Source organism: Musca vetustissima, unplaced genomic scaffold (genome assembly GCF_032173495.1).
Source record: "Musca vetustissima isolate MV318-11 ecotype Yass unplaced genomic scaffold, APGP_CSIRO_Mvet_v1 utg13423, whole genome shotgun sequence".
NCBI classification, from domain to species: Eukaryota; Metazoa; Arthropoda; class Insecta; order Diptera; family Muscidae; genus Musca; species Musca vetustissima.
The window spans coordinates 75047-95750 of NW_026878581.1; the positions used below are offsets into that span (position 1 = coordinate 75047).

General features: G+C 34.0%; 1 protein-coding gene and 2 non-coding genes across 3 annotated transcripts; 2 read left to right on the forward strand and 1 right to left on the reverse strand.

Annotated features, from left to right (window-relative positions):
* The first annotated feature begins 5088 nt into the window (after positions 1-5088).
* On the forward strand, positions 5089-5159 carry Trnag-gcc (transfer RNA glycine (anticodon GCC)). Its single transcript has one exon. It is a non-coding gene; the product is annotated as a tRNA-Gly (tRNA).
* Positions 5160-5362: 203 nt separating this feature from the next.
* Trnak-uuu (transfer RNA lysine (anticodon UUU)) lies at positions 5363-5435 on the reverse strand. Its single transcript has one exon. It is a non-coding gene; the product is annotated as a tRNA-Lys (tRNA).
* A 5571-nt stretch (positions 5436-11006) lies between these two features.
* LOC133323347 (dynein regulatory complex subunit 4) lies at positions 11007-20311 on the forward strand. Its single transcript, XM_061532286.1, has 3 exons — positions 11007-11050; positions 18838-19306; positions 19372-20311. The coding sequence occupies exons 2-3, from the start codon at positions 18867-18869 to the stop codon at positions 20309-20311; spliced, it is 1380 nt and encodes a 459-aa protein (XP_061388270.1). The 5' UTR covers positions 11007-11050; positions 18838-18866.
* Positions 20312-20704: the final 393 nt, after the last annotated feature.

Genomic DNA, 20704 nt, shown 5'->3' on the forward strand with positions numbered 1-20704 from the left:
ACGATCTAACTTAATTCGCGATTTGTTGACGCTAGAGTGATTACACAGACACAGGTCGTCATAGAATTTTACGCTGATCAAAACTATACTTTATAGGGTCGGAAATGATTATTTTGATATGATACAAACGGAAAATCAAAACTAATATACCCCCCATACTATGGTGGAGGGTATAAAATGTATGGAATTGTCCACCATGGAGTAAGGCAGGGATGAAGACTATACTTTCGGATGTCGCCACTGATCCTCACCATAGGCTTCCCTGCATTACCCCTTGGTGGACAATGCCATACTTCTTCCACTAATAAATAGTTGTTTTTTTATAAAAAAAAACAAACTGGGATTAAGCCTGACTATTTTGCAAAAACAAAATACAAATGACATCTCAAATAACCCGCCAACACTACTGGTCTTCGTTTTATAAAAGGATAAAACACATCCTAACAATGTACTATCATAGTCCAGACAATTGGTCATTTAAATAGCACCATCTGCCCATAGATTTTATACACGGCATATTACGATTCTATATATTATAGGGCAGCATATAAATAATAATTACGTCATAAATAGTAACTTTGACCCTGGTGTTCATACTTTTCCGGTCCATTTTGTTAAAAAAATAAAACTTATATAAAAATAAATATTTCTATAATGTTTGTTTATGCCACCTATCATCAACAAATTTGTTCACCTGGCAACCGCCAAACTAAACAAAATAATTAATAACAAATAATATTTAGTCGCTGTTACATGGCAACCATATAATCAAACATCAAACACCGGTTAATAAATGAAAAAAGGAAAACAAACATACCCAGCCAACTAATACGTCAGACCACTACATAAAATTTCTTATTTTACTTTTTTCATTTTGTTGTATTTTTACAATTTATTAACATTACATTCTTAAAAGCATTGTGAAAATAACAATTGCCATATCCCGTTTGCCGTTCTCGATAATACGTTATACATTAACAAATTGAAGGGAAAATTGGCCGATTGTTAAATCCGACACACACAAAAGGAGATATTCACACCAATTTACCAAACAAATCCCTTTTAAACGACTTGCAGCACAGATCAGACATATCCTTTTGGAATACAACAAGCCAGCCAACCAACCCACCAACCATCCCGCTGACCAACAAAGGCTGTGATCTGTAAAGAAGTACTTTCAACGAAATCAAAATAAACTTGACCAAGAGTCATTCAAGTTAACAGTTGGAAGAGAGAGGGGAGGAAGAGCAGGAAATCAGCAGAACAAACAACAAAAATGGTGAGTGACAAAAAGATTAATGCGCTTTAAGCAAACAGGCAATTTGTTTAAAAATGTTTATCCGGATATAAGAAAATAAAAAAACGAATGAAGAAGACACAAAACTCCATGCAATGGACCCTCAAAAATTGGGTTCAGAGCAAACAGCCAAAGAGATAATAGCTGGAGTAGTAAACGAACATTGACTACGATGATGTTGATGATGACGACGATGATAAAGATGATGACCATAAATGATTAACTCGTTTTTCGAAGTCTTTTTTATTTTATTCTGCACAAGTTCATCACAAAGTTGAATCCTCATATTGAAACCAAGGAGGAGAGAATGAATGCATTACGTAGATATATATGTTTGTATGTAGGTAGTGTAAAATCCCATGCCCATTGGCTGGTGTAAACAAAGTATTGTCACTTTGTCTTTTGTTATGACCAATTACTTATCGGAGGGGTAGAATTTAATTGTTAACCGTTTGGAAAATAATTTTTCAGCGAAGGTCGCAGAGGGTTGTAATAAAAAACATTGTTCGAGGGGTGGGAGAGATTTTAAAACATTATCAGAGCGTGAATTGTTAATTGAGTCATATAAAGGCAGAACCTTTAATCGAGTCATATAAGAGGTTGGATTTTTAAAGAAGGCCTATCAGTCTGTGGTTATGTAAAATTAACTATTAACTATTAACTATATTTTATTAAAAAACATATCACATCGTGAGCAAGTTAAAAAAAAACCATTAGAATGTTTTATAGAATTCATAACTCTAATAGGCATTGAAAAAATACTAAAAACAAATATTTTTAAAAATCCACGCATCCAATAGATCTTTAAATTTTTTATCCTCGCCTCCAATAGGCTTTTTTAATTATATTTTTAATAAATACACGACTCGAATACGCCTTTTAAAATACATAGTTTTTTAACTCTACACTTCCAATAACCCTTTTAAAATATATTTAAAAAAATCCAAATCTCAAATAGGTCTTTAGGAAATTTTTATGATTTTTAAAATACATACATGCAAACATTGACTCAGAAAGTGAGTCTATGTATATTCTCAAAAAGAACCATGGGTCTATCTCGATTCCTTTTTACTGTTACAAACATATGCTCAAAGACATAATACCCTGTACCAAAGTGTGGTGAAGGGTATAAACATGCCTACAACGGCCTTGAAAAAATATTTTTAATAAATTCATTCATCCAATGGCCTTGAATTTCTATGCATTTAATAGGCCTGAAATTTTTTAATTGAAACCTCCAATGGCCTTGCAAAAATATTTTTTCAGAAATCCAAGCTTCCAAAGGCCTTGACATTTTTTTCAAAAATCCATGTCTCCAATGTCCTTGAACAAATATTTTTAAGAAAATCTAGGCCTTGCAAAAATATTTTTAGAAAATCTAGGCCTTGAAAAAATATTTTTAGAAAATCTACGCCTTAAAAAAACATTATTAAGAAAATCTAGGCCTTGACAAAATATTTTTAAGAAAATCTAGGCCTTGAAAAAATATTTTTAGAAAATCTAGGCCTTGAAAAAATATTTTTAGAAAATCTACGCCTTAAAAAAATTTTTTTAGAAATTTACGCATTACAAAAAAAATTGAGAAATCTACTCCTTGAAAAATATTTTGAAGAAATCCACGCCTATAGTTGACCTTGAAACATATTTTTAAGGAGTCTATAGTTGGACCTTGAAAAAAATATCTTTTTTTTAATAATCAACGCCTTAAATATACATACCATGAAGATTTTTATTTTCATTTATACCCTACACAACTATGTTGTCAGGGTATTATAGCTTTATGCAGCCCCAAAAGATTGTAACGCCGCGAAATATTGGTCCTAGACCCACCTCTAAGTATACCGATCGTCATATCTCGAATAGCTGAGTCGATCTAGACATGTGTGTCCGTTCGTCACTCCGTCTGTCCATTATAATTTGTAAACACGATACACAGGCCAAAGTTATGGACCAATCTTCATGAAATTTTGCATGTACGATGGGTTCTGGCCAATGAAGACCCCTATTGTTTTTGGAAAAGATCGGTTAATATTTAGGAGATGAAATGGACCAAATACTAAATTTTTGTCGGTTTTTCTGGTCGCTCCAGAGGCCGCAATAATGGCCCGAACATCGTGAAATTTTCCATGGAGAAGGGGATCAGGCCAAAGAAGAATGTTTTCATAAAGATAGGTCAATATTTAGCGGGTCAAATGGACCCTGACTTTTGCGTGAAAAATGACAAAATTTGGATTCTATGGCGTATATATTTTCTCCTATAGGACATAGACCCGAGAAGTTTATATTATATCCAAGAGGAGTGGTTGACCTTTAAATTAATACAAATTGTATTGTTGTATGTGCTCGGATGTGGGAGTTACACCTAAATATTTGCAGGTATCTCCGTATTCGTATATTATTTAGTAACCCATTATCACTCTAGAGAGCGGAACTATAGCGCTGATCGCTTTGAAATGTTCCAATGTTCCTATAATTTTTGATGATGATCAGATAATAATTTTGGAATGAAGTGGACCGAAAACTTAATTGTTTGTGTTATATTCGAGTCGATCTATAGACCACAAATGAAAGCCGAACATCACAACACAACCCACGGTGAAGAGAATCTGGACAATAGCTGTACTGAATACTCGTAATATTCGGAAAATATGTCAGTGTGAGGAAGAGTTTGTTTACCTCTAATCGGGCAAGAGGGTGCAAATATCACGAAATATTGCCCAGGCTCGGAATATTAATCCGCAGAAAATTTGGGTTCCGTGGTAGTTGTGTAGGGTATCGTATAGTCGGCCCCGTCCGACTATACTCCTCCGCTCACTGGTTTTTATTTTTATTTATTATTATTATTATTATTATTTTTTTTTTTTTTTGAAATTATTATTTATTTTTTTTTTTTTTTTTTTGAAAAAATCTATTGCCCTTTTTTAATTTCATATTCTGAAATAACTGAAATATAATCAACTAGTTTTTGGGCATGACCGATATATAATTGTCTCGCCCTATTTCTAACGAAATGATTGGTATTTGATTTTCGGTTTCTGAGTGTGTAAACAAGTTCTTCAGAGAACATTTTTATGTCCCATTATCTGTTCTAGCCTCAAGTTTTAAGCGATATGGCTATAAGTAAGAATTTAGGGTTTTGAAAGTATAAAACACCAGCAAAATATTTCCAACAGAGGTCATCGCTTTTTTTCGGACATTATTCTGTATGGATATATACATGAAAAACATATTTGACATTAATTCTAACTAATTTTGAGTGGATGTAAGGCTTATGTTAAATCAAATCTCCCTAGCCGTGTATTTCAGATCGAAAAAGGTGCAAAGTTTCAGATTGGCAATACTGCCAATCTGCTTGACGACCATGAAGATACATTGAGGATTTTGTCCGAAATTGTGCCTAATGGAAGTCAGTGGGCATTGCATTATAATTTGAATTAAAGTTTTTCAGAATCATTTTTTTTTTAATTTTTTAAAGTCCGCATTAAAAAAATATAATCCGTTAAATTTTTTATTTTTATAAAATCTTAACAATAAACTGATCAGATTATTATTAAAAGTATGACGCATAAGTTGATTCTTTTCAATTTACTTCGTGTGGATGTACACATGCCTAACAAATGGCGAATACCCAGCGGAGCTTTCGATCAGTCTGGTTGTTAAGTTGTTGTTGCCTTACGCCAAACAACAATAGACGTGTGGATGAGTAACAGTGTGGTGAAATTCGAAACAATCGAAATGTATCTTCTTCATTTGTACATTGTATGGAAATGTTGTTGAGCCGATAGTATGAAGCATCGGTGGTTCAGTGGTAGAATGCTCGCCTGCCACGCGGGCGGCCCGGGTTCGATTCCCGGCCGATGCAAAAAAGCTTTTTTTTATATTTTTTATTAAACAGCAAAATAAATTCATTGTTTGCTACTAATTAAAATTAAAAATATATCAAAATAAAATTAGTAAAATGTACCGTATTTGCCCATGAAGCAACAAAAATGGAAATTTTGTGTAATAAAATTAAAATTCATAATTGGTAGCTACTATTTGAAATAAATATTCAAAAAAAAACTTCGCCCGAGCAGGGACTTGAACCCTGGACCCTTGGATTAAAAGTCCAATGCTCTACCGACTGAGCTACCCGGGCCTCGTAACGGTCCGGAAAGGTTATATGATTTTTATTAAAAATTGAAAAATATAAATAAATATTTTTTCTATGAACTACCAAGGCGTAGGTTTTTTAAATATTATATTATTTTCAAGGCCCTACTAAGGCGTAGATTTTAAATATTATATTATTTTCAAGGCCCTACTAAGGCGTAGATTTTTTAAATATTATATTACTTTCAAGGCCCTAAGAAGATTTTTTAAATATTTTTTAATATTTTTTCAGACGTAGATTTTTTAATAATTTTTAAAGGCACTACTAAGGCGTAGATTTCTTAAATAAATTTTTAAAGGCTCCACTAAGGCGTAGATTTCTTAAATAAATTTTTAAAGGCTCCACTAAGGCGTAGATTTCTTAAATAAATTTTTAAAGGCTCCACTAAGGCGTAGATTTCTTAAATAAATTTTTAAAGGCTCCACTAAGGCGTAGATTTCTTAAATAAATTTTTAAAGGCTCCACTAAGGCGTAGATTTCTTAAGTCAATTTTTAAAGGCTCCACTAAGGCGTAGATTTCTTAAATCAATTTTTAAAGGCTCCACTAAGGCGTAGATTTCTTAAATCAATTTTTAAAGGCTCCACTAAGGCGTAGATTTCTTAAATCAATTTTTAAAGGCTCCACTAAGGCGTAGATTTCTTAAATCAATTTTTAAAGGCTCCACTAAGGCGTAGATTTCTTAAATCAATTTTTAAAGGCTCCACTAAGGCGTAGATTTCTTAAATCAATTTTTAAAGGCTCCACTCATATAGTCCTTGAAAAAATATTCCTTTGAAAATCCAAAGGCTCCATATAGATTTCCTTAAAAAATTTTTAAATTAAGGCGTAGATTTCTTAAATAAATTTTTAAAGGCTCCACTCATATAGTCCTTGAAAAAATATTCCTTTGAAAATCCACGCCTCATATAGTCCTTGAAAAAATATTCCTTTGAAAATCCACGCCTCATATAGTCCTTGAAAAAATATTCCTTTGAAAATCCACGCCTCATATAGTCCTTGAAAAAATATTCCTTTGAAAATCCACGCCTCATATAGTCCTTGAAAAAATATTCCTTTGAAAATCCACGCCTCATATAGTCCTTGAAAAAATATTCCTTTGAAAATCCACGCCTCATATAGTCCTTGAAAAAATATTCCTTTGAAAATCCACGCCTCATATAGTCCTTGAAAAAATATTCCTTTGAAAATCCACGCCTGAAAAAAAAATATTCCTTTGAAAATATAGTCCTTGAAAAAATATTCCTTTGAAAATCCACGCCTCATATAGTCCTTGAAAAAATATTCCTTTGAAAATCCACGCCTCATATAGTCCTTGAAAAAATATTCCTTTGAAAATCCACGCCTCATATAGTCCTTGAAAAAATATTCCTTTGAAAATCCACGCCTCATATAGTCCTTGAAAATCCACGCCTCATATCGTCCTTGAAAATCCACGTCTCATATAGTCCTTGAAAAAAATATTCTTTAAGAAATCCACGCCTCATATAGTCCTTGAAAAAAATATTCTTTAAGAAATCCACGCCTCATATAGTCCTTAAAAAAGATATTCCTTTGAGAATCCACGCCACATATAGTCCTTGAAATATATCCTTTAAGAATCCACGCCACATATAGTCCTTGAAATATATCCTTTAAGAAAACCACGCCTAATATTGTCCTTGAAAAAATATTCTTTAAAAAATCCAAGCCTCATATAGTCCTAGAAAAAATATAGCTAGTTTTATAGTCCTTGAACAACTATTGTTTAAGAAACGCTCGTAATGGTAACGCTTGTAATGGTCCTTGACAGAATATTCTTTGTATCCCTAAAAAAACATTATTTTCGGCCCACATTAGTCATTCAACGTAACTTTAAAGTATGTCCAACAAGTTGAAGTTCGAAAAAAAGAAACTTGTCATTGAGTAGAACAACATTGTAAAAATATTTTCCCACAAAATATTTTTCCATTTGCCCGGGAATAACACACACACAACCCACAAACAATTTGGGGTTTTAATCCTTCTTTGCCTTTTGAATGTAATTTTTCACATGACATAAGCTGCTGTTGCCCTGCATCAATATGGCTGGCGGCGGTGATGGGTCCACACTCTACATGCATTTGACTTCCCTCAAAACTACCATACGGAAAAAAATGTCCGCGATATGGTAGTGCAGGACAAATGTAGTCATATTAAATCTGTTGTATTTAATATTTATGACAAATATAAAAAACACACAACGTTTTTTTATTCATTTGATGGCCTTTAAAATGTTGTTGCTATTAAATAAACAGCGATGATGGACAGAATAAAAAAATAACCCGGTGTTCGTTTTTTTTTTTCGTTCTCACATAAAATCTGATTTTGGCGCCAAAAACGATATGACAGTTTTATTTAAATGGATCTGTTTAATTATTGAGGCCAAAAGGAATTTCTACAGTAAGGGCAGGATAACAAAATTGAGAGGTCATAACAGCAAGGCCACTAATTTTCGACTTTCTTTAAGTTCTTTACTGTTGGCGATGTAAATATTCGTATGATCAGACTGTATACATTATTCCGAATTACATATATCCGGATTCCACTGTTTATTTAATAAAACACTTTTTCACTTATGTCCGCTCATTTCCTGATGTTTGCATCTGTGTGTGTGAGTGTACTTGTGACTGTGTGTTAATGCCATCCGTTTATTTTTGGCGTTTTATTTTTACAATCTGACTGCAGGACTCTCTGCATGGAAGCGGTGAGTAGTTGTTGTTATTCCTTCGTTTATTTTGAATAATTTGCCGTCATAAAATATGAAATAAACCAACATCTGTTGCAAAGGAATTGTTTTCAAAGCCGCGTCATCATCCATATTTGTTTAAAAGAAAAATGCGTTGCATTATTCGGATCAAGTCAAGTAAGGATTCTAACCAAAGGAAATTGCCAAACAAATGTTCAAATAAGAAAATTTAAACATAAATAGAAGCGTGGAATTTATTAAGGACATTTTCCAAGGACTAAAAAAGAGTTTAATTTAAAAAAATCGAAACTGTAAAGAGTATTTCAAGGACCAATACAAAGCTTAAATTTGTAAAGAATATTTTTTCAAGGACCAATACAAGGCGTGGATTTTTTAAAGAATATTTTTTCAAGGCTATCATAAGGCGTGGATTTTTTAGTGAATATTTTTTCAAGGCTTCCATAAGGCGTGGATTTTTTAGTGAATATTTTTTCAAGGCTTCCATAAGGCGTGGATTTTTTAGTGAATATTTTTTCAAGGACCATCCATTCAAGGCGTGGATTTCTTAAAGAATATTTTTTCAAGGACCATCCATTCAAGGCGTGGATTTTTTAAAGAGTATTTTTTCATGGACCATCCATTCAAGGCGTGGATTTTTTAAAGAATATTTTTTCATGGACCATCCATTCAAGGCGTGGATTTTTTAAAGAATATTTTTTCAAGGACTATCCATTCAAGGCGTGGATTTTTTAAAGAACATTTTTTCAACGACCAATAGAAGGCGTGGATTTTTTAAAGAATATTTTTTCAACGACCAATACAAGGCGTGGATTTTTTAAAGAATATTTTTTCAACGACCAATACAAGGCGTGGATTTTTTAAAGAATATTTTTTCAACGACCAATACAAGGCGTGGATTTATTAAAGAATATTTTTCCAGGGCCAATACTGAGGCTTGGATTTATTAAAGAATATTTTTTCAACGACCAATACAAGGCGTGGATTTTTTAAAGAATATTTTTTCAACGACCAATACAAGGCGTGGATTTTTTAAAGAATATTTTTTCAACGACCAATACAAGGCGTGGATTTTTTAAAGAATATTTTTTCAACGACCAATACAAGGCGTGGATTTTTTAAAGAATATTTTTTCAACGACCAATACAAGGCGTGGATTTTTTAAAGAATATTTTTTCAACGACCAATACAAGGCGTGGATTTTTTAAAGAATATTTTTTCAACGACCAATACAAGGCGTGGATTTTTTAAAGAATATTTTTTCAACGACCAATACAAGGCGTGGATTTTTTAAAGAATATTTTTTCAACGACCAATACAAGGCGTGGATTTTTTAAAGAATATTTTTTCAACGACCAATACAAGGCGTGGATTTTTTAAAGAATATTTTTTCAACGACCAATACAAGGCGTGGATTTTTTAAAGAATATTTTTTCAACGACCAATACAAGGCGTGGATTTTTTAAAGAATATTTTTTCAACGACCAATACAAGGCGTGGATTTTTTAAAGAATATTTTTTCAACGACCAATACAAGGCGTGGATTTTTTAAAGAATATTTTTTCAACGACCAATACAAGGCGTGGATTTTTTAAAGAATATTTTTTCAACGACCAATACAAGGCGTGGATTTTTTAAAGAATATTTTTTCAACGACCAATACAAGGCGTGGATTTTTTAAAGAATATTTTTTCAACGAAAAATACAAGGCGTGGATTTTAAAAAAAAAATATTTTTTCAACGACCAATACAAGGCGTGGATTTTTAAAGAATATTTTTTCAACGACCAATACAAGGCGTGGATTTTTTAAAGAATATTTTTTCAACGACCAATACAAGGCGTGGATTTTTAAAGAATATTTTTTTAACGACCAATACAAGGCGTGGATTTTTTAAAGAATATTTTTTCAACGACCAATACAAGGCGTGGATTTTTTAAAGAATATTTTTTCAACGACCAATACAAGGCGTGGATTTTTTTAAAGAATATTTTTTCAACGACCAATACAAGGCGTGGATTTTTAAAGAATATTTTTTTAACGACCAATACAAGGCGTGGATTTTTAAAGAATATTTTGTCAAGGACTAAAGGAAGAGTAGACATATTAGGAAATATTTTTCAATGACTAAAGGAAGCGTGGATTTTTTTCAAGTACTGAAGGAAGCGTGGATTTTTAAAAGATATTCTTCAAGGACTATAGGAATTTTCGATTTTTAAAATTATTTTTTTCAAAGACTATAGGAATTTTCGATTTGTTTTAAATATTTTTCATGGACTAAAAGAACGAAGGATTTTTAAAATATAAAAATTTTCCAGTATCACTTACTTACATTTACATTAAATGTTTTGTACCATGAAAACGAGATAAAATTTTTTTGTTTGGACGCCATCAAATTGACAGAAGACCTTGACAAAAGCAGAACAGTCAGCTTCCTCACAAAAATAAACTTCAAATATAAATATATGTCCTGATTTTATATACTCGCATTTGTACTTGCGCTTTAATCCGACAGAAATTGTATTGCATTTAATAAACAAGACAGCTGGGAAAAAAGGAACGATCAAACACGATAACATTTTGCAATGATGGTTTTTTGTTTGTTAACGGAAGCCTTGAAATTTCAGTTGCAGGCATGTTGGACTAAATACAATGCCAAAAAAGAAGTGAAGCAAATATTTGTTTTTCCTTTTTTGGAGGACATTAAACAAGCACAATTATGTAAAGAAATTTTATTTATCAACATTTTATAATCAAATGCCTGCATAGGATACTAACTTAATTTTATTTCGTAATATGATATTTCTAATTATTTGTCTTACATATTATTTTCAGCCTCCCAAACCGAAGAAAGGAAAAAAGGGCAAGGCCAAGCCAAGTAAGTAAATTTCATTTGAATATATGAATTTGATTTTTTTTTAATTTTAAAGCCATTGCCTGTTAAATCTGTTCGAAAAAAAAATCATTTCAAATTCTCAGCTGCCAAAAAGTGCATAATTGTTTCATTGTGACATTACTAGCTAACAAATGCTACAATGGCAGCAGAAGAAAATAGTTTCGACAGCCCCAAAAAGCCAACAGAAACGGAAAGTGTAGCAAAAAACGAGCGATGAGAACAACAAAAAATCTTTTCTATTTCTATTTGTTTCAGAAAATAATGTTGTCCATTTGAATGTTATTGTTATCAGGCTATAGAGATTTTTTTCATTTTACATGGGGATTATTAGGACGTATTTACAAAAATATATTCGGAGGAAAAGTTAACTTAAAACGATTTATTGGTTATAATTGCACTATTAGTTGCCCACATTCGAAAACCCCCTTACTTAGCTGGCTTGTGACAGAACTTTCGTTCCATAAGCCGAGCTTAAAAACGACATCCAGGCGAGTCGGTCTTTTGCGCAGTTTGGTGTATAGAAGGCGATTTCTGTTCACCTTTGCATCTCGTATGCCCTTTTCCAGCATGATGTTAAATATGTCACACGACAAACTGTCACCTTGTCTAAATCCTCTTTCGGTATTGAAGGGCTCCGAGAGGTCCTTTCCGACATTAACAGCTGATCTTGTGGCAGTTAAAGTTATCCTGCATAGCCGTATTAATTTTACAGGAACACCGAACGCAGACATGCCTTTAAACACATCTGAACGGATAGGGCTGTCAAATGCGTCTTGTCTCCTTTTTTATGCACGGGACACAGGATGCTGAGGTTCCAATCATTGGGCATGCATTCCTTTAGCCAAAGTGTACTAATCAGCTGGTGCATGCTCCTGACCGGCATCTGATCACCAGCCTTGAATAGTTCGGCTGGTTACCCATAAGCTCCTACTGCTTTATTGTTCTTGACCCGATTAATTGCTTTTATGGCCTCATCTTGGCTAGCTGGTATACACTCTATACCATCATCTCTTCTTGGTTCTGGGGTACCTTCTTCACCGCCACTATTTGATACCAAAAGCTTTAAAAATGCTCCTTCCAGATCCTCAACACGGTGTCTGTATCTGTCACCAGGTTTCCTTCTTCATCTCTACAGGAGGATGTGCCTGCACCAAAACCTTCGGTTTGTTGTTTTACTCGTTGGTAAAATATCCGGACTTCATTCTGACTCTTGGACATCTCGATTTGCTCACGATCACGTTTTTCTTGTTCTTTCTTCTTTTTTCTGAAAAGTCGTTTCTCCTCTCTCCTTTTCTCCCGATAATTCTCCATCGCATTACGTAACTCACGGAACATATTAGCTCACTATTTCATCGGGCAATGAAAAGAGCTCCCCAAGTGGCACCGCGGGGAGGTCAGTGTTCACATGAAAGAGGGACCAAGATAAGCCAGGACTTCGCCATGTTAAAGCCAATCAGAGCCGTTGCTTGGTATCTATCATCCCCTACGCCACCCGCGTGTATTTATTAAACAATATTTTTTAAGGACTATAAAAGGCATATTTTGATAGCCGTAGCTACATTTTTAAACCGAAGTGACAATTTTTTGCAATAAAAGTATATAGGGCCACTTGAATATTCCGCCTGATTAATGGTGGAGTAATATATATATATATATATATTTTTTTTTGGCAGAAAATTTTCAATATATAATGATGGTGCCTCATCTTTAATTCTTGTATGGCGCCAGGTGGCTCCATTTCTTCCAAATTTAAATCAAGTTCGAATACAGGGAATGTCGGGCCACTTCTTCCGATTTACACATACTTTTTTATAACACTACTATATTATGCAATACTTCTGATAATTTTTAGCAATATGTACCACTGTTATCTACATATGTATATACTTTCAAATGGTCACACAATGTTCGACAGTTGTACAACAATTAACATTCAACATTGACATTTTATATTCCTTTACATATGTATGTATTGTACGATGGTACGAAAAAATACATGTGTCATATAGTAGTGGTAGTAGAAATTTCCCCGTTTCCGTTTTGCAACGTTTAACGGCCACATAATAGAAACGCTTTTGCACTTCGCTCGGTTATCTTTGTTGTCGTAAAAGTTTGTTGGATAAATAGGATGAGGCATAGCGGAACCCAGAGGACAGAAGACAACTGGGCCATTTATGAAACCACATGAGTCCATTTAGTAAATTCCCATAGTTAAGAAAAAAAGCGGGGACAGAGCAGAAGGGGCAGCTGGTGAACTCACCCACTAATTTTGAAATTGTTACTGTGCTGTTTTTATTTTTTTTCTCTCTCTCGTTCAGGCAATTAAAATTTTTATTTTACCAATTATGTTTGTTGCTGTATTTTTTTCGGGCTGGTGCAGAACCAAACTACTATTTCATTAAATATGGTGTATTGTTGTTGTTGTTGCAACAATGTTTTGTTAATGTCTTGTGTCCACATATGTTATTACAATTTGTTGTAATTTGGCCTAGTTAAGTATATTGCCATTTTTGGAGGTTTGTTTTATCGACCAATGATCAGTTATGGTAAAAACTAATACACCAAATAGTAATGTGCCCTCAGCTGTACATTAGAAAATAATTACAATTTAAAAATATTTCAAATAGAATGGGTAGTTGCAATTAACGGTAATCAAATATGGATTTAATACAATATTTTTGGAAGATTTGGATTTATTTATTTTCTCGGAAGTAGCAGTTTTGAACGGCTTTGCGTAAAATAGCCCAACTGACGGAATGAATGGCTATTCTGTAAGAGATGGAGATTTACATTGAAAATTAACGATGGAGATTTAAAATTCCCCAAAACGTAGAAAAAATAAGTTTATAATAAAATGGGGTTATATAGGTACTATCCCTATGTAAAAAAATTTTGAGAGGGAGATTTGTTACCAAATACAACTACAAAATATCAAATTACGGCGAATTCAATTAAATATTGGGTTCATAACCGTCATAACTATGAAATGTTTAAAGGAACAGTTATATGGGGACTACCGGAAAAAGTGGACCTATATTTATAATTTTTGCTGGAGAGGTTTTTTATCCAATAAGAACTCAAAGTACCAAATTATAGCGACTTCAATTGAAAAGCGCCCCAAAGAACTCCTTAAAATACCGAAAATGGACCCATATTCATGTTATTTATTGTAGAAATTAAGTTGCAAACCTAATAAGAGCACAATGTAACGAATTTCAACCAATTTGGTTGAAAACGCGCTCAAGAACCATTAGATAGCGAAAATCGGGGGATTTACTTATGTGGGGGCTATGCCGTAGATCGATATATGAAATTTATGAAAATTTCAGCACCCTATCTGAGAGTTCGGCATCATCGTACATCGCTGTTATTATTCGGATTATAGTCCTTGTTTGCGCATTGCTTCCCATATGACAGTTCGTCTAATGGTATAGAAATATTTTTTGATCGATGAACAATAGCTTAAGTGGGTGTTTCATTTCATAGATTGTTCTATTATTACTCGTAGGGTGTTGTCCTCGTCCACACAGCTTCTATTTGGTCTGAAGCCATTTTGTTAATCTCTCAGAATGTTTTCTACTTAACGTTGATTTTTTTTTTTTTTTTTTGTATTATGGTTGCCAGAATTTTTTTTATATGGTGTTGATGAGCAGGGTTATTCCAGGGAGAATTGTAAACAAATAATTTATTTTCGATTTATTCAACTTTTAAAGTAACATTTAAAGTGCGAGTGACTGCGGAAGTGCCCATATGTAAAATTAATCGGGAATACTAGGGGAAGACTTATGTTATGATGGAACCCCAAAGAAGACGTGAGAAAAAGAAGATTACCTAAACTGGGGCCTAGCGTTTTATTGGGCTATACAAAAAATGAGATTAATATTGATCATTTGGGGCAGTGAAATAATTTTTAGTACGGATATGTGGGGTACCGTTATATGGGGGCTACACTGAAACTTGGTTCACTAATAATAATTTTTAGTAACAAGATGTGCTATACAATGAGAACTCAAAATACAAAATTACAGGTAATACGGTTGAAAAAGCATCGTAAATCCCCAAAATACCGAATATTGGGGGTACCCGGAAACGTGGGTCAAAATTCATAATTTTTGTTACGGAGATGTGACATGCATGAGAACCCAAAATACTAAATTACAGCCAATTTGGTTGAACAACGTGTCCCAAATTCCTTACATACCGAATATTGGGGCGTACCGTTATATGGGGGCTACACCAAACCAACCAACACAACTACCATCGGACTTTAATTTTCAGTGAAATTAAAAAAGTTCAATATCAAAAAACGTAAATGGAACGTCATCGAAAAAATCACTGAAATTACCCTTTAGGTTAATTTTTACAAGAATGAAAAATAATTTTGATGATACAATTCAATTCGAATACGAAGCGATTTAAATAATTTGGACTGTATATACAAACTGGTACTGTACACATGTTTGCCCTTTTCTTTTACTTGACCAAACATTTGCATTTTTTAGATTTTTCTTTTGATATGTGTCGTCCATGTGGGCAACATTGGGCCACAAAGGGTTAAAAATATTGTCATAGAGTAAATGAAAAAACAGACAAAACTAATTATTTTCGTTCATTAGATCACTTAAATATACTGTTATTTCCCGATATATATCTTCCCAGACTAAAGGGAAAAGGGAATTCACAATTACCAAAATTTTTACAACAAGCGTAAATATGCAGCAAAACTTGCTCACATTTTAACATAAATGCTCACATTCGGCAACATTCACTGATATAAAATGCTCTCATACTTTTAGAATTGTGAAAGAGAGAGAGAAAGAACAAACGACGACTGTGATATACACGAAATTAAATATATTATAGGTATTTACTATATTCTTATGAAATGTATGGTAAAATTTAGAAATAAAAATATTCAGAAAGACTTACCAGTTATTATTCGCCATAATGAGAACACTCTCTTTAAAATTATGACAGTTCACAATACGCCGCAGAGGCAGAGAAAGATCACACGACGTCGACAGAGATATTTATATATGTATATCAAATGAAACAACGCCATTAAAGGATGGATAAAAACACACAACACATGATAAATAATTGAACACTGATAACGATTTGCATATTTTTGTTAATAAATTCTTGAAATATAATACATTTAACATTACACTCCTGCAAATATATCACACACAATTTTCTTATAATAATGAACCGAACAACTGAAAAACATAACACGACCGCGGCGAGCACATGCTTGTCAACTTAACAAAACGAAAACTCCAATCAAACTGAACTTTAATTGTCATGCAGTGTTGCCAATACCAAATAAATTGTATGCAATTGTTCAATATTAGCTGTGTCTGGTTACTTTTCCAGTAACGTTTACTCAGTTAAATCTATTCCAGAGAGTAAGCTGTTTATTCTCTTTTGCAAAAAATACAAAGGAAAGTAAGAAGACAGCATCCAGTAAGTCTTTTGCAAAATATTCCATAATTTCACTTAAAATACTTGAAATTTAATGGTTTTTAATTATTAAGGTATAAAATTCATAAAATAAAAATGTTTTTTGTTGTTGCTCCATTTCATTCATTTATGTTTGTTGAACCGAGCATCAGGAAATTTTACAACATGAAGGGAATGTTTTTATATTTCGGGTCACATAATTTAAAGAAAAAATTAAAAGAAAAATTAAAAGAAAAATTAAAAGAAAAAATTCATTCGATGGCGTTGATTTATTTAAAAAAGACATAGACCGGAGAAGTTGGCAGAATATTCAAACAGAGTGATTGACCTTTAAGGGTATATAAGTATTTAAATATTTACAGGGACCAACATATTCTGAATGACCATATTTCGAAATGTTCTCGTCCACTTGATCTTTCCATCGTGACCTTCCCCTTCTGCGTGAGCCATCAGCTGGCTCGCTTTTATATGCCTTTTGTCCTTGGGCATCTCCATCCATTTACACAACATGACCTAGCCAACGTAGTCGCTGCAGCTCGATGTCCGAGAATAACTCGTTGTTCAGCATGGGCAGTATCAGCGTCTTGTAGAGTGAGAGTTTGCTCTGGCGGCTAAACTGCTTACTTAGCCCATAGAAGCATCTTTTCGCCAACAGTTCTCAAGTTCTACAGTTGGTCCAAGTTTACTGGACGTCTTGTGTGTTGATACCATCTGCTTGGTCCTAGGCCAGTAACATGTGTAGTTTGGTGTACAGTGAGCCAATTCTTTTCAACTTTGCTCTCGTATGACCTTTTCCAGCAGGATGTTAAAGAGATCACACGACAACTGTCATCCTCGTTCGGTATAAAAGGGCTCCGAAAGGCCCTTTCCGACTTTAACTACTGACCTTGTGCCAGTTAAAGTTATCCTGCATAGCCGTATTAATTTTGCAAGAATGCCGAACACAGTCATGGTTTTAAACATCTCTGAACGGATAGGGCGGTCGAATGTGGCTTTATAGTCGACGAATAGGTCGACTGTATCGATGTGTTTTCCGTGGTCTTTTTCAGGATTTCGCGCAGAGTGAACAATGATGGATTTGCCAGGTCTGCAGCCGCATTGGTATGGTCCAATAATGGCATTGACAAGTAGCTTCGGTCGTTCACATAGCACGCTGTAAAGCACATTATATGCGATGGGATGTAGAATAATTTCTCGATAGTAGACACATGTCGTCTTTTCCACTTTTCGTGCATGGGACACAGAATGCTGGTATATGCTCCTAACTATCAGTCTTGAATAGTTCGGCTGGTAACTCATCGACACCTGCTGCTTTATTATTCTTTAGCCGATTAATTGATATAATCTGACCTCATCTTGGCTAGGTGGCGAACGCTCTATACCTTCATCACTTATTGGTTCTGGGGAAACTAATTCGATTTAAAATGAGACTCCTGCACTTAATTGTGAATAAAAATGACAAGTGTTCATCGATTTCTTACTTTTTTCCATTTCTGGTATATGTGATATAAAAAAGAAAAATAATTTTTGAGAAAAAAAGTCATAACCCAGTTTCGGCAACACTGATCCCAAGGAAAATGTGTGTATGCTAGTGTGGTGTATAGGTAGCTCGGTAATATTGCTACGTTTTATTGCTCGCCCACATTTTTGTAATGTTAATACCACACACCCACAACATCATGACCAAACATGTTTAATTAATTGCCTATAGATATTATTGGCCATATGAGTTTTTTGGTCCTTCTGGCCATTATTATTATTGGTGCACTGATTGTTTTATTTAGATGGTTAACATTTTTGGAATTCAATATTGCGGGTTTCTTTTGTAAATTTCAAAATTAAACAAAAAATTAATTGTAAATTTTACGATATGGGAAATCTCACATATATCCGGGAAAACCAAGGTTAAAATATTTGATGCATAAAATCTATTCTGCAACCTGGCATGTGTTAAAAACATTCAAAGCTACAGATATTGATAAAAAGATGTCTCTGGATCATATGCAACCAGGAACCCATACAAAAGCAGATTAAACGTAGGAAATGAAGATAAATTAGCCAAGCCTTAAAAAAATGTCCATATCATAATCAGAATGGAATCCCCAACAACAAGGACAACTGACCCATTAAGATGGTGGTGCTTTGAGGAAGTTCTATTCAGAAATTAACTGATCTTTCGGAAAATTGTCTATAGGAACCTGAATGTAGGTCCAATATTTATTATGATTGGAATGCTGGTTCAATACAGTCCATATTTAATCTTGATCGATATGTTAACACCCTTTCTTCTTATTTTTTTATTGTAGCCCTCATCGATGGCGTTGATACATCCAACATGAGTCGCGATCAATTAGAGGCCTTCGCCCTACGGCTGAAAGCCGAAATGGAGCGAGAACGCGAAGAACGTAATTTCTTTCAAATGGAACGTGATAAGATACGAACATTTTGGGAGATAACACGCGGCCAATTGGAAGATACCACCACGGAACTGAGGCAAAAGGATCATGAGGTTGAAATGTCGCAACAGGCAGCCGATATTGAAGCCAAACAAATCATGCAGCAGATGAAACATTTACAATTTGAAAATCAAAATAAAATCAGTGAAGTGAGAGCAGAGGCAATGACCCAACTGAAGATGGCTCAAGAAGATCATGAGACACAGGAAATGCAGTTACTGAGCGATCTCAGGGAATTGAAGCGGTTACGGCGAGAAGATCAGGAAATGCATGAGCTACAGATGCAGGAACTCAAAATGAAACATATTGAGGAAATAACGTAAGAATGTGGGGGATAATGGATCTCAAGGACCTTCTATGTAATTTTTTCAATTCCATTTCCAGAGATTTGCGCACCAAATTCGAAAAGGAAACCAAAGATTTAACACTCCTCCACGAAGAGAAAATGCAAGATTTGAAAAATGAAATTGAATTAGTCTATCGCATGCAAATGTTCGAAGTGGAGGAACGTAAAAATCTGCAAATTCAGAAATTAATTGAAAATCACGATATGGCCTTTAATGATATGAAAAACTATTACAATGACATAACCTTAAACAACTTGGGCCTCATCAGTTCTCTCAAAGAGCAAATGGAAACGTTGAGAAAACAGGCGGAGAGAAGTGATCGTCTGGCTAATGATATGGCTTCGGAAAATCGTAAACTCAAAGAACCTCTCGAACAGGCTCAACAGGAGTTGGTGGTAATGAAACGAAAATTAGAATTCTATGATCGTGATAAGGCCCAGTTGAGTCGCCTTAAGGCCCGCAATGCCCAGGTTGAGAAGCAACTAAAGGCTTTAACATGGGAAACTGAAGCTTTACTGCTACGCAACGATACCCTTGTTAAGGAACGCGAGGAGCTGAAGGAGAAATTTGAAGATGTCGTCATTGAGTTGCAACAGAAGACGGGCCTGAAAAATGTTCTCCTGGAGCGTAAGATAGCCATTATGGAGAGAGAGGGCGAGAAACAGGAGATTATGCTTAAAGAGACTTTGGATACTTGTGCTGCTGTTGTAAAGTCGGTGGGCAAGGATATTGAATCACCGGTGGAACTGGAACGTCGGGTGGAAAATGTTCTCGATGAAAAGAATAAACTGATACAGGAATTACGATATGAATTGGCACGCCTGACCAAGGCCCATGATGATCTATTGGCCACATATGAAATGAAATTGCAACAATATGGTATACCCAAAGAGGAGTTAGGCTTTGAGCCATTGCGAACCACATCGAAATGGAATTATCTACTGGGTCCAGCAGGGTTGGTCACCAAAAATGCTTAAATAAATAAAAACAATTCTAATGATAATATATATTTTATAAAAAATATTTTTTTTTTAATTCTGAGAATAATATTTTTTATATCAATTGATAAAAAAATATTTTATAAAAAAATAGTTTGCATTTTTCTTCTGTGATTTATGGGTTCCTTCATGCCGTCACTTGAAGTTAAAATTTATTTCTTAAGTCTATTTAATTTTCCATGTGTAAGTATTTCCGCCTTCTTTTGTCTGTCATATTCGAGAAGACTTATTTTTTCCTTTTGTTAAGATTTGGACTTTGTCCAATAAAACAATGAAATCTGTGCTAATCCTTGCAAAATAACAAAAGGACGCCACATTATGCTAGTCAGGCAACGAACTTGCATTTAATTCTGTTTTTGACATTAAAGAAAT

Coding starts and splice junctions, on each gene's coding strand:
- LOC133323347 (XM_061532286.1), top strand. CDS start 18,867: ATGAGTCGCGATCAATTAGAGGCCTTCGCCCTACGGCTGAAAGCCGAA. Junction 19,307..19,371: donor AAACATATTGAGGAAATAAC/GTAAGAATGTGG, acceptor TTCCATTTCCAG/AGATTTGCGCACCAAATTCG.